This window comes from Salmo salar, chromosome 07 (assembly GCF_965601325.2).
Source record: "Salmo salar chromosome 07, fSalSal1, whole genome shotgun sequence".
NCBI classification, from domain to species: Eukaryota; Metazoa; Chordata; class Actinopteri; order Salmoniformes; family Salmonidae; genus Salmo; species Salmo salar.
The window spans coordinates 29,710,380-29,725,569 of record NC_138297.1 but is presented as its reverse complement, the minus strand read 5'-3'; the positions used below and the strand labels follow the sequence as shown (position 1 = coordinate 29,725,569).

The following is a 15,190-nucleotide window of genomic DNA, read 5'->3' as shown; positions in this document are numbered from 1 at the left end:
ATTAATTCACCGCATTCAGTGAGAGCATTTCACAGGGCACAAGTTAAGAGAACTCGTCTCACATCAGGGCATTATGGGAAAGGAAAAAGAACGAACAATTTGACTGTTTTTTTTTCTAAAGCAGCACAAATAAGGTATGGACAGATTTAATTCTTCTTTACCTCTGAGGAATCAGCTGACAAATGGGCACTTATTAGCGAATTTGGAAGTGCAGGTTTTTCTTTGCTGCAAGATACTGTAACACATGGTACATGCTTTCATGTTGTGCCGCTATTGGAAACCCCTGTCAACACAGTTGTAATTGCCCTTGAGCATGTTGAGTTGTTTTCCTTAACATGACATCTATGCCCGGTATTGTGTTTGCAGCTCACTTCCCAAACACACATGAGAAGGACTTGGTATACTCAACAAATGACTTGTGTTGGAACAGTATAAATGTATATTGAATGATGAATTAATCAAAATAAATCCTATCTGCTCCACTTTTATGGTTATTTTACACTTCAGCATCGCTTTGAGATCATCTCAGACATATCTCTCATATCATATGTCTGAGATGACATTTGCATGAATTGATCAGACCTGTAATAATTATTCTCATATATAGTTCATAGTGAGATAGGTCCAAGATTACAATGTATAAATACCACTGAGATCTGTATGGGATAAATGTAAGACATGTTTGAGAAAGAGCATCGAATTGTTCGTATCACATTGAGACTCATTTAAGATCTTGTACTACTCTCGTTTATCTAGTAGTTGAGACGGAGAGAAGAGACACGTGTGAGAGAGTTCAGAGAACTCATACAGTGATCACTGTGAGACAGATCCATGTCTACTTCTCAGGAGTGACAGTTGAGAGGTATGAGAAAACGCACATCTCACTTTTGTATTGACCAGTGCTCTTTTTTTTTGGTCCAGGAGATAACATAAGATAACATAAGTGACATAAGTTCTAAAGGAGATCTCATCTTGGATTTTGCTTTCCTATGGGAAGTGTCATCATTTCGCTGAAGGTGAAACTTAAAACTCTCACACAACGCATTTACAGGTGAAACCTACATTTTCAGGTGAAACCTACATTTTCAGGTGAAACCTACATTTTCAGGTGAAACCTACATTTTCAGGTTTGGTGTTTTGGAACCTTTCCAAATCTCACAAAGACATGGACCAAAGACAAACACATTTATTGTTGAAAATCCTTGTCCTATTTTTACAGTGTACATTGAATATGTAAATAGGCATGCAATGCTAAAGTGCAAGTCAGTGAACAATACTGTCTTCATCATAGTTACAATTAAGGCATGTTACATTTTAGACCTGGGTTCAAATACTTTGAGCTTTTGCTTGGGTCTGCCAGGAGTGCCAGATGCTGGGGATTTGCAGTTTTGAGACTTATCTATTGGTTTATTAAGTCAGGCAAACTGAAATAGGCACAGATAAAGAATTTGAAATTATTTTAAAGTATTTTAAACCCATGTCTGTTAGATTCATATTCATGTTGATGTTTAATCTAGACTTTAATCAACAGGATATATGTCATAAAAAAACACAAACAAAAAACAACACTATCATCCTACCTACCAACCTATTAGGATTATATGTTAAAGGTGCAATATGCTAAAATAAGAATAGTTCGCCTAATTTCAGTTTATGTAACAAAACAATCAATGTATAGTGTAGTGAATCATTGTACCATCTAATAACTGAAAATATTGTATTTTCAGCTGTTTGAAGCTGGTCTGCAAAACTGAAAGTAAAAGATGCAAAAACTAAACGGAAGAATGGGAAGCATAGAAAATCACACACAGAACAGATCTACTGCTTTTTAGACTTGCTTTCAATGAGTGACAGATCTATAACTCACATTTCTGTGAATTTGGTCAGGTCACCCAAAAAGTTACATATTGCAGCTTTGAGGTAGGGGAGAGTGGGGTAAGTTGAGTAAAAAGGTTAGTTGAGCCACCCCTTGTTTCTTGGAAAGCATACATCAAATTAATCAAGAGACCAAATATTTAGGAAGAGGTCATTGTTTCAGGGAGTCTGTGAAGGAAGAAACCACATGGAAAATGGGGCCAGCAACTTAGGTCCAAAAAACGGATTTTCACAAAGCAAGTGCATTTTTTGTTTATACGTTTCATGATGCTTGTATCTAAAGCAAAGTAGATAGTTTTATGATTGTTTTATACATCACTTGGGGTCTGATGAATATGAGGTCCTAAACCTTTCACAAATGTGCATTCTTGTTACTGTGTGGGCTAATATAGTCAAAATGTTTGCCTTGGGGTTAGTTGAGCCAATGGCAATGGGTTAAGCTGAGCCAATGGCCACCATACCCCATACAAATGATTACATTTTGTTAGTTTTATGCATAACATGCATGGTATTTTTGCAATGTGTCTGAACACATGAACTCAAGAGAGTGCATTTCCATTGTTACAGAGCAGACATCATGTCCCGTGTATACAAACGTAAAACAAGCAGGGTTCTAGCCCCAAAGAGGTTCTTGAGAGAGCAGCCAAGGAAGTGAGAGAAGGGAAGAAGTCTATCTCAAGCAGCAGCAAGGGATGAAAAAATAGACAATGACAGAAAAATAAAATGAACATGTAGCTGTGCGAAAGAGAGGCTATGATAGAGTAGCAGATGCACATACTGTATGGTCTTATCTGATGACATAGAATTTGAGCTTGCTAAACATATCAATAATCTTTTGGACCAGTTTCATGGGCTTAGTAGCCTCAAATGCAGAGAACTAGCCTACAAATTGGCACATCAAAACAATATCCCTGTCCCAGACAACTGGTCAAGAAATAGAAGGGTATGGGATATTGAACAGAGAGTTCTATATCTGAATGTAGACATATATTTAAGATATACAGTATACCCATTCCATGAATTAAACTGTGACCTAACAGCACCATCAACCACTGTCACAGGACACCATCACTCACTTACCCCAAGGCGGCTCGATTTACCCTATCCCTATGCTCAATTTACCCCATACCCAGGTTAAGTTGAGCCAAGCGACCACTTTCTTTTGGAAAGTTTACGTTAATTCTAATTATTTTCAGGGATAAACCACATTGTGGAATATATGTAGATATCTTTGTTAGAAAGAATACTATAGTTCCCTTGACTTAGTGATGCTGAATGCAAACAATGGTTAAACATACCCCACTCTCCCCTATTTTCTGCACACAGAATTGTAGTCTTTCAGAGTTGTTGCCAGAGTTGCAATCTTTCTCAACAGGGTTCAACTGACCAGGGGCCTGGACAACACTATAATAAATCAGCTTGTTATCACCATAACAAATATCAATAAGGTCAAGGATATTGATGTCGGGCACTCACCCCCAAGGTACTTTAAGCTACCGCTAAGAGTCAATGTATACTTTTTTTTACGGTTTCCCTACCAAGATCATATGTCACAGTATTTTCTGCAGACAGAATTGTAGTCTTTCAGAGTTGTCGTCAGAGTGTTTCTCAGCATTGCTTGATCAGACTCTTTTCATTGATCGGACAGATCACCATGGCATCCGACTGTTTATCACAACAGTACAGATAAAAGAACGGGAACAACTTATCCTTAAAGTTGTCCTCCATGAATGTATAGATATGGCTCCTCTCCTTCACGTTGTAAAACGAAACCTGGCCCTCTTCGCAATCCACATACACCCCGACCCTCTTCGGCTTGGGGTCAAGGGTCAGAAGTAACGGCGGGGTCGTGGAGGCCCTATATCCCTGGCCTTTCTTCATGGCCAGCGCCCAGTAGCCCTGGGAGGAGCTGACGGCGATACGCCCCTTCCTGTTGACTGATGCCTTGGCCACGCCTAGGTACCAGTCATCCTTGTCCCCCACCTGGACCTAGATAGATAGATGGATAGATGGATAGATGGATAGATGGACAGACAGAGCGATAGACCTTGTTTTGTATGTTGTTTTGTTTTTGAAAGCTAGGCAAAGAAACAACAAAAAAACATAATCATAATCAACAAACCTCCCAGTAGTGGCGTCCCGCGGTGAAGCCCTCGCGACCCAGGACAATGACCACAGTGTCGAAACGCTCTGGGATGTCCGGTAGGTCCTGCCAAGTTCCCAGGTGCCTCACTTGACGGCGGTCTTCCGAGAGCTGGAGCCACGGGTTGGCTGAGTCTGGGTCGAGGGTCAGGTCCACTGGAAACAGGGAGGGAAGAGAAATTCAATTTTTACCAGCTATCTTGAGTGTGTGAAATTATGGAGGATGTGAACATGTAATATATCTACTGCTGTACATATCATTGTTAGCATATCTTTTTGGAGTATATAAACATAGATTGATTTTGGATTACTGATATAGTGTTAATTGGGTTGTTAACTGAATTCATCCTGACATTCGTGATTTCTTGTTTCTAGTTTTGATTATTATTTGTGTACTTGTTTGACATTTTTACTGCACTGTTAGGAGCTAGTAACACAAGCATTTCACTGCACCCGCTATAACATCTGCTAAGCTGTGTACGGGACCAATATACTGTGATTTGATTTGATTTGAATGCCTACCTGTGTACTTAAGAATCTTCTTCAGCTCTGTGAAAATGAACACAAACCACAATTCAATGATTTAAAAACAAAACACATCACTTCTTGCTCAACAATTTGCAGAGAACAAGAGGTTTGGAAATACGGTAATAGTGAGAGAAATCACACATATCGGTCCTTTATTGAAAAACTTACCAGAGTCCACCAGTTTGTCAATTTCCTCACTCAGTGTCTCTTCCAATTTGGACACAGCTCTCCTGATGATCCCAACACACACTTCAGTATGTACACGGGTCCCAGACCAGTCCTTAGTGGCTGGAGGGGTACACAGGGCTGGGAAACTCTACAGTGAGAGATAGGAAAAACAATCGGTCAATTTAGTCAATCTATACAATGTACACTGAGTGTACAAAACATTAAGATCACCTTCCTAATTTTGAGTTGCACCCCCTTTTGCCCTCAGAACAGCCTCAAATCGTCAGGGCATGGACGTCGAAAGCGTTCCATAGGGATTATGGCCCATGTAGAGGCCAGTGCTTCCCACAGTTGTGTCAAGTTGGCTGGATGTCCTTTTGGTGGTGGACCATTCTTGATACACACGGAAAACTGTTGAGTGTGAAAAACCCAGCAGCGTTGCAGTTCTTGACAAAACCCGGTGCACCTGGCACATACTACCATATCCCGTTCAAAGGCACTTAAGTATTTTGTCACCCTCTGAATGGCACACATACACAATCCATGTCTCAATTGTCTCAAGGCTTAAACATTCTTCTTTAACCTGTCTTCTACCCTTCATCTACACTGATTGAAGTGGATTTAACAAGTGACATAAATAAGGGATCATAGCTTTCACTTGGATTCACCTGGTCAGTTTATGTCATGTAAAGAGCAGGTGTTCCTAATGTTTTGTTCTATCAGCGTATTTGTGTGCTATATTTCTTATTTTGTGATAAAAATTTGGGACAAAGAAAATAATGACAAGATCGAACCAAATTTGTGAGCTATATTTCTAGACTACAATGTGTGCATATTCTGCTATGTATTATTAATGAAATCTGCAATCCCTCCCACCTGTAGGAAGTGGATGTGGTCCTCTGTGCGTGAGAGGTGCTCCAGGTCTGTATTCCTCCTCTGTAGTTCAGTGATCTCCTGTTCCAGCTCCCCTATCAGGCCCTGGGACCACCTTGTACGCATTAATACGGAGGTCAGACACCATAACGTTAGCTCAAGGAACCTTTTAGTAAGATAAAACCGGATACAAGATACAGAGCATGATGGGTACTGTAGTACTTCCTCTACACACCTCTCTGTCTCTCTCTGCTTTTCCTCTATAGCCAGCACCAGCTCAGCCTGGGTCCTCTGGATGGACCGAATCAGCTCCTGGAACACCTGCATGCTGTCCTCGATCTCCCTCTGGGCACTGGACTAAAGGGGAAAGAGATTGTCATTACTTAAAGCTGGTGTCCTTAATGGTGAAACTGACACGTCCGTTTGCGATATTACAACAACAAAGTTACTGCAAACGACAAACACGTTTTTTTTTCTCTCGGACATCGTTGCACGCACGATAGAACAACGGCATATGTGATGCTCCTCACCTCTGCTGGTCAACAAAACAAAAACAATAGTGTTACATTTTTGGGTGTCATTTTCCCTGGACATTTTCCAGAATTCCTAATACAGGAGATGGTCACATTGAATAATACGGTAATAACCATTTTAGTACAGTGTTATTACACATTTTTGCATATTGCTTACTTATTTGTAACTGGGTATCATCAATGTTATTATTATACTCTAGTGGGACACACCCCTAGACCGTAGAAGATTATATAATTTATTGAGCAGCAGCTGTGTACTACAGTATTCTGTCTAATGTACTGCGCTAGACACATCAGTAATAACACTCTGCAACCCTGCAAAGAGGTCCAAACCGCATCCCAAATGGCACCCTATTCGCTATACAGAGCACAACTTTTGATCAGAGGCCTAGGGCTGTGGCGGTCATGAAATGTTGTCAGGCGGGTTATTGGCATGCAATAAACTGCTGGTCTCACTATAATTGACCGTTAATTAACTTAAGCACGCATCTCCAGACCTCCACGCATACAAGCCGCTGATGCATGCCTTTTGAATATCTACCGTTAAAAAAGGCTAATAAATGAATTGAATATACACCATCACAATAGATACATGATTTAATTTAGTCAGGCCTGAACAAACATTATGATATGGAGAAAATGTATTTCAGAAGAACACAGTAGGAATTGGCCTAGGTTATCTGTCTATGCTCCATGCCATAGGCTTGTTTACATTTACATTTGAGTCATTTAGCAGATGCTCTTATCCAGAGCGACTTACAGTGCTTACATTTTAATACTTTTTTCGTACTGGTCCCTCGTGGGAATCAAACCCAAAACCCTGGCGCTTACATGCTCTGCCAACTGAACTACATTATTTTATAGGATTGTATAGTAAGAAGAATATAATTGAACTTAGCTTAATAAAATAGAAAGGATAGTTTTGTTTTCGGTTTTTCTGCCATGCGCAATATGTGATAGGCTATGCATTGTATAAGGGCACAATCATAATTTCAATTCAGGTTTTTTTAATTTTTGGTGGGGGAGGGGGCTTGGGCTCAGTAGCCTATGCATATGCGTGTTTTGAATTAATCATCACCTTAGAAAGCCCTGTCAATTTCGTCGTGTTAGGCTTTGAAACAACAAATCAAATCAGATGTTATTTGTCACATGCGCCGAATACAATCAGGTGTAGACCTTACAGTGAAATGCCTACTACAAGCCCTTAACCAACAATGCAGTTTTTAGAAAAATAAGTGTTAAGTAAAAAATAGATAAGTAAAAAATAAAAGTAACAAGTAATTAAAGACATTCACAACAAACATGTTTTACACTGTTTCAACCTGCTGTTGAACTTCTTTCTTCAAATTGATCATCACAGTAAGGTGAGTTTTAAAAGTATGATAGACCTACTATTTTGATAATACGTTTTTGATGTGATTTTCGATCGCATTTGCATTGATGTCAGAGTGGTTAGAGGGACAATAGAGCCCTGAGTACCAAGCCATTAGCAACCTGATGGTCGTTAGCAAGTTGGGTACTACCAAAGCATGTCCAGAGTGCATAAGAGGAGATTATCCCATGACAACGGTCAAGTGTAAATTTACTGAGATCATGACTCATGACTGCCGGTGTGGCGGTAACATGGTCACCGCAACAGCCCTAATCAGAGCCCTATGCAACCTGGTCAAAACTAGTGCACTACATAGGGAATATGGTGCCATTTAGGATGTAAACTCTTTGGCCTTTTATGGCTGATAAATTTACTTAGGATGTGACAGGATGTCACGGGAGACCCATAACCCCTCCCACAAGGCACCCATTAGGTTGCCTGACTAGAAACAATTTCGATTTTGTTTTACTACATCTTAATAAAGTTTGCAAGTGCTTCGAAGCAAAGATCAAATATATCCAGCAAAGATCAAATCTATCCAGAAGCCATGTATTCTGGTCCCCACATTGGGCTATTGTTCAAAGCAACATTATATTCTAGAATCCAGCAGCTTATTTTGTCAATTACATCAGATGTTGACTATATGATCAAAAATGTTGTGCAGTGTAAATCCCAACTGTCAACATGACAAATTAGCATATATTTTACCACTGGGACAAATAAAGTCTGCGTCTGAAATGGCACCATATTCCCTATGTAGTGAACTATGTAAGAAAAGGGCACCATTTCGGACTCAGGCAATAACTTACTTTATTCAGCTCCACTGAGTGCTTGATCTCCTCCATCTTCTTCAGTCTTTCCTGGATCATCTGCTGTACATCTATCTCTGTCTTCTTCAGCTGAGCCTGTGGAGAACATTCAGTGCCTTCAGAAGATATTCACACCCCTTTACTTTTTCCACATTTTGTTGTTACAACCTGAATTTAAAATTGATTAAATTGAGATGTTGTGGCAATGGCTTACACACAATACCCCATAATGTCAAAGTGGAATTATGGTTTTATATATATTTTTTAATTAATACGAAATTAAAAGCTGAAATGTTTTGAGTCAATAAGTATTCAACCCCTTTGTTATGGCAAGCCGAAATAAATTCAGGAGTAGAAATGTGCTTATCAAGTCACAGAATAAGTTGCATGGACTCACTCTGTACAATAATAGTGTTTAACATGATTTTTGAATGACTACCTCATCTCTGTACCCCACACATACAATTATCTGTAAGGTCCCTCAGTTGAGCAGTGAATTTCAAAGAGAAATTAAACCACAACGACCATGGAGGTTTTCCAATGACTTGCAAAGAAGGGGAACTATTGCTAGATGGGTACAAATAAAAAAAAAGAGATATTAAATATCCATTTGAGCATGGTGAAGTTATTAGTTATACGTTGGATGGTGTATCAATACACCCAGTCACTACAAAGATACAGGCGTCCTTCCTAACTCAGTTGCCAGAAAGGAAGGAAACCGCTCAGGGATTTCACCATGAGGCCAATGGTGACTTTAAAACAGTTACAGAGTTTAATGACTGTGATAGGAGAAAATGGAGAAATTGCAACAAAAAAAAGGGAAAATCCAACAAATCACATCATATTTTCAAGCACGGTGGTGGCTGCATCATGCTATGGGTATACTTGTCATCGGCAAGGACTAGGGAGTTTTTTAGGATAAAAAGAAATGGAATAGAGCTAAGCACAGGCAAAATCCTAGAGGTAAACCTATTTCAGTCTCCTTTCCAACAGACACTGAGACAAGTTCACCTTTCAGCAGGACAATAACCTAAAACACAAGGCCAAATCTACACTTGAGTTGCTTACCAAGATGAGATTGAATGTTCTTGGGTGACCTAGTTACAGTTTTGACTTAAATCATCTTGAAAGTGTATGGCAAAACTTGAAAATGAAAAATATTGAATACTTACCCAGAAAGACTCTCAGCTGTAATTGCTGCTAGAGGTGATTCTAACATTTACTGACTCAGGGGCGTGAATACTTATGTAAATGAGCTGTTTACGTATTTCTTTTTAATACACTTGCAAAGATGTCTAAATACATGTTTTCACTTCATCATTATGGGGTATTGTGTGTCAATGGATGAGAAAAAAAATCTGTTGAATCCATTTTGAATTCAGGCTGTAACACAACAAAATGTGGAAGAAGACAAAGGGTGTGAATACTACTGTATCTGAAGGCACTGTGGGTGAGAGATAATTAATCTTACATTTGGCAGTCTATAGCATGGTCCCAGATCTGTTTATACAACATGTTGACAATGACTGACAAGGAAACAGACCGAAATTCAGGCTAGGCAGCCTACTTTCAACAAAATCTAGAGCTAGGCCTCACAAACTGTAGTGTGTTATTGGTGGATTTATGTACCAAATACAGTTGACCTCTTCTAAAATGTACTTTTACAGCTTCAATGGCAATCATTGTGTCAGTTTTATTAGTAGCTGACCATAAATGTCTGCAAATCGTGTGGCCAAAATGTGATAAATGGACTATTTTTTTTTATAGCTGCATTTAGCTTCTGATCGCTGCATCAGGCCTGAACGGCACAATAGTTACTGTATGTCTTTGAAAATGATAAACCAATTGACAACTCGTTCTCGATATATACAATACCGGTCAGAAATTTTAGAACACCTACTCATCCAAGGGTTTTTCTTAATTTTTCTCTACATTGTAGAATAATAGTGAAGACATCACAACTATGAAATAACACATATGGAATCATGTAGTAACCAAAAAAGTGTTTAACAAATCAAAATCTATTTTATATTTGAGATTCTTCAAATAGCCACCCTTTGCCTTGATGACAGCTTTGCACATTCTTGGAATTCTCTCCATCAGCTACCACCTGGAATGCTTTTCCAACAGTCTTGAAGGAGTTCCCACATATGCTGAGCACTTGTTGGCTGCTTTTCCTTCACTCTGCGGTCCGACTCATTCCAAACCATCTCATTTGGGTTGAGGTCGGGGGATTGTGGAGGCCAGGTCATCTGATGCAGCACTCCATCAGTCTCCTTCTTGGTCAAATAGCCCTTACACAGCCTGGAGGTGTGTTGGGTCATGGTCCTGTTGAAAAACAAATGATTGTCCCACTAAGCCCAAACCAGATGGGATGGCGTATCGCTGCAGAATGCTGTGGTAGCCATGCTGGTGAAGTGTGCCTTGAATTCTAAATAAATCACAGACAGTGTCACCAGCAAAGCACCCCCATACCATAACACCTCCTCCTCCATGATTTACAGTGGGAAATATACATACGGAGATCATCCGTTCACCCACACCGCGTCTCATAAAGACACGGCAGTTGGAACCAAAAATCTCAAATTTGGACTCATTAGACCAAAGGACAAATTTCCCTCGGTCTAATGTCCATTGCTCATGTTTTTCGGCCCAAGCAAGTCTCTTCTTCATATTGGCGTCCTATAGTAGTGTTATTATTGTAGCAATTTGACAATGAAGGCCTGATTCACACAGTCTCCTCTGAACAGTTGATGTTGAGATGTGTCAGTGACTTGGGCTGCAATTCCTGAGGCTGGTAACTCTAATGAACTTATCCTTGGCAGCAGAGGTAACTCTGGGTCTTCCATTCCTGTGGCGGTCCTCATGAGAACCAGTTTCATCATAGCGCTTGATGGTTTTTGCGGCTGCACTTGAAGAAACTTTCAAAGTTCTTGAGATTTTCCGTATTGACTGACCTTCATGTCTTAAAGTAATGATGGACTCTTTGCTTATTTGAGATGTTCTTGCCATAATATGGACTTGGTCTTTAACCAAATAGGAATATCTTCTGTATACCCCCCTACATTGTCACAACACAACTGATTGGCTGAAACGCATTAAGAAGTAAATAAATTCCACAAATGAACTTTTAAGAAGGCACACCTGTTAATTGAAATGCATTCCAGGTGACTACCTCATGAAGCTGGTTGAGAGAATGCCAAGAGTGTGCAAAGCTGTCATCAAGGCAAAGGGTGGCTATTTGAAGAATCTCAAATATAAAATATATGTTGATTTGTTTAACACTTCTTTGCTAACCACATAATTCCATATGTGTTATTTCATAGTTTTGATGTCTTCACTATTATTCTGCAATGTAGAACATTGTAAAAATAAAGAAGTGTTCTAAAATGTTTGAACGGTAATGTACTTTACACTTGTTTAATCGTAACAAAACTAACCTGGATGAATGACGTTTCACCATATATAAAAAAATTTAACATACACTGTAGCCTTTATACTGTAATAGCCTCTACAAATTCTTCTCACCTTCTTATCAGTCCACTCCCTCTCTACAGGTACAGTAAAGTGAGCTCTGTGGTCCGTCTCCGTACACAGCACACACACACAGATATGGTCTTTCTTACAGAACAGCTCCAGAAGCCTCTCATGCTTGGGACACATCCTCTCTTCCAGGTTAGTCACGGGTTCGATCAGCTTGTGTTTGGTGAAGCGTGTGTTGTGGTTCTTGATGTGTTCCTCGCAGTATGAGGTCAGACACACCAGGCAGGACTTGACGGCCTTCATCCGGTCGCCCATGCAGACATCACAAGACACCTCTCCCCATGGGCTGTGGGGTGGGGATTGAGGAGCATCGGCTGGAGGTTCCTCTGGCTCTCCCTCTGGTTTTCCTTCTATTGGTTTCTCTGGTTCCTGGCTCGTCGTTCGTTGCAGCTGTGGCAGCTGTAGCTTCTGCATCTCCTGCTTCAGTCTCAGCTCCTGGAGAAGTTTCTGCTGCTTTTGAACAAGTTCCTGTTGTTCTTTCTTCTTCATTTCCCGCTCCATCTTTTTCTGCTCCTCCTCCTTCTTTTTCTGCTCTTCCATCTTCTTCTGCAAATCTCGTTCCTCTTTCAGTTCCTGCTGTTTGAGACGCTCGGCGTTGCTAACCCTGATGTCCTTAAATTGCTCAGCGATCTCCCTCAGGACGGTATTGATGCTAATGTCGGGCCGCTTGAAGAAGGTCTTCTTGCACATGGGGCATTGGAACAGGGCAGTGGTCTTCCAGTAGTCTAGGATGCAGCAGCGGCAGAAGTTGTGTCCACAGGGTATGGAGACAGGATTGGTGAACACGTCCAGACAGATGGAGCAGTGGACCTGCTCCTCTGTCAGATTTCCATGATTTCCTGCAAGGTAAGCCATTACTGGCAGAGAAGACCGTGCACGGTCATACTTAACATTACAGTGTTCTGTAACACTTTATATTGCAGTGTTCGGTAACACTTTATATTACAGTGTTCGGTAACACTTCACATGGGATCGTTGTCTGACCTGTCATATCGGACCTGTGAGATCTAGGCCATAAAGCAGGCATTATATCAGATCAGGTTTATTTTAGTGTGGATGTAATGTGGATGTGGATGTAATGTGTAATGTGGATGTGGATGTGTTATAATGTTCCTACTTCTCTTTGGATGTTAATTGGATGTTAACTTGTATTGCCTCCAAAATATATTTCTGGAACCCTGACAGCTGATTCAAACGTAGATATTAGCTTCTATTGCTTCTCGAAGGTCATATTACAACCCTAACCACATCTAGTTGAAGTCCTGGCCACTTCGATCACGAGCCAAGTGAGAGCTATTGAAAAGCATGTGGGCATTCTTTACTTAAATTATCCCCCATGCTAAATATACTAAGCAAGAATTGTTTGGTTTAGAAAGCGGGGCTGTCAGCAAGTTAAAGCTATGTGCACCCGCGGTCCGCGGGTGCCCATAGCTTTTTGAGCAGTGAGCATTTATGAACACATGGGCTGCTTTCCAAATTGAACCCTATAACCTATGGAGTGCACTACTTTTGAGCAGGTCCCCTAGGGCCCATAGGGCTCTGGTCAAAAGTAGTGCACTATATAGGGAATAGGCTACCATTTGGGACACCCACCATGGCTAGAAGGTTGGCTATTCATAGATGTAAAAGATTAGCATCTTTCCAAAAATATCAGTCCAGTCGCTCTCCTGCTCTGCTTTCTTATAAACAACGAGTGTGTCCCAATAATCTCTCCTTTCTCCTGAAGTGTGCACTTGTTCACTTCCCTTCATGGATTTGAAAGAAAAAGATGGGTATATCAATACAATTACATTTATCTTTTATTTAACTAGGCAAGTCAGTTAAGAACAAATTCTTATTTACAATGACGGCCTACCTTAGCCAAACCCGGACGACACTGGGCCAATTGTCCGCTGCCCTATGGGACTCCCAATCACGGCCGGTTGTGATACAGCCTGGATTCGAACCAGGGTGTCTGTAGTGATGCCTCTAGCACTGAGATGCATTGCCTTACACCGCTGCGCCACTCAGGAGCCCCCCAAAATAATGAACAAGTGCACACTTCAGGAGGAAGGAGAGATTATTGGGACATAACCAAGAACGGACGTTCTGTATCTTCTCAATCCATTTAATCCTCACATAATTCCATTTCCAAATAATTTGTTTTTATATTCTTCCTCCATCCCGCCTGCAGTACGAAATCAAGATATTTCAACAACTTAGTACAAAAAAGAGAAAGTTCAGATCAAGCTTTTGTTGAAGCCTCACAATATAAATGTTATTCATCTCTTTCCTATCTGTCCTGATTGAACTTAAACAGTTGAAAAACGATTATTGCATAAAGCAAACCTTGCGTGTATTTTTACTGACGCAGTTAAAAGGTAGAGAGAAAACATGCAAAGAGAGAGAGAAGAAATGCGGACACTCACCAGAGAGAAGCAGCTGTTGCAGAAAGCCACTGTACAGAGTGACCGCTCTGGCCAAACACTGACACATGACACTGCTGCCACCAACACCCCCACTAGCCCCCAGCCACTCGGCCCTAAAATATTCCCCTCTCCCTCCCCTCCTTATCCCAGTTACCAATTTACACTTTCACGGCATAGACCGCTCTGCTCGAAGGAGAACAGCATTAGCCCTAAATTCGACACTGGGGTTGTTTTTCTGTGTTTGCTTACAGCCCTAGATCTTATTAACATTTGTATAGATTTTGCACACATTCAACACAATAATGAACAAACACAGACAATACCACACAATGTCGTATAACTAGGTCTCTCACTTTAGGTGTAAGTTACATACCCCCAAGTCTACTCTGAATTTGCTGTAGTTATTTCACTTCCTAGAACTTTAGATGGATATCATGTCAGGGGTCATTTATTTATTGATAGAAAATCTTTATTTAGAAGTTGCTGATTGAAGTACAAAAGTAAGAATAATGTATTATCTGTGAATTTATAGAAGTACTGTAGTTATGTTTACAGCTTCCAATTGACTTCTAGACTTATAAAATGTCGAAGGAAAAGTAAACACAGTGTTTCACAATGAGGATTTTTTAGAAGATGTGTTTTTTATTCAAAGAACCATCCCTTTAACAGATCCTTAACATGTTTAGTTGTTTACTGTTTAGCCAAAAGTATGACCAGGGAAAACTCTGGGTTGTAGTTATACAGTATATAGGCCATCATTTGGGTCCCAGAATTTTTCCTGTTAAGATCACACCGTGAGGAACAACTCAGGCCCTATTCAAGTGACTAAACTGTGATTGGTCAACCTCTGAGCTGAAGGGGGCACGTCATGTCATGGTTGTGTCTTAAATGCACTCCGACATAGTGCACTACTTTTGACTGAAGATCTATGGGCCCTGG

At 40.4% G+C, this 15,190-nt stretch overlaps 1 protein-coding gene across 1 annotated transcript; it reads right to left on the bottom strand.

Annotated features, from left to right (window-relative positions):
- Positions 1-1,171: 1,171 nt before the first annotated feature.
- LOC106608976 (E3 ubiquitin-protein ligase TRIM39) lies at positions 1,172-14,335 on the bottom strand. The gene is made up of 9 exons (XM_082977539.1): positions 14,252-14,335; positions 11,829-12,700; positions 8,301-8,396; positions 5,822-5,943; positions 5,590-5,701; positions 4,714-4,861; positions 4,540-4,566; positions 3,998-4,173; positions 1,172-3,864 (listed from the first exon to the last, which is right to left on the bottom strand). Exons 1-9 carry the CDS (start codon positions 14,316-14,318, stop codon positions 3,484-3,486), a joined length of 2,001 nt encoding a protein of 666 aa, XP_082833665.1. The 5' UTR covers positions 14,319-14,335; the 3' UTR covers positions 1,172-3,483.
- Positions 14,336-15,190: the final 855 nt, after the last annotated feature.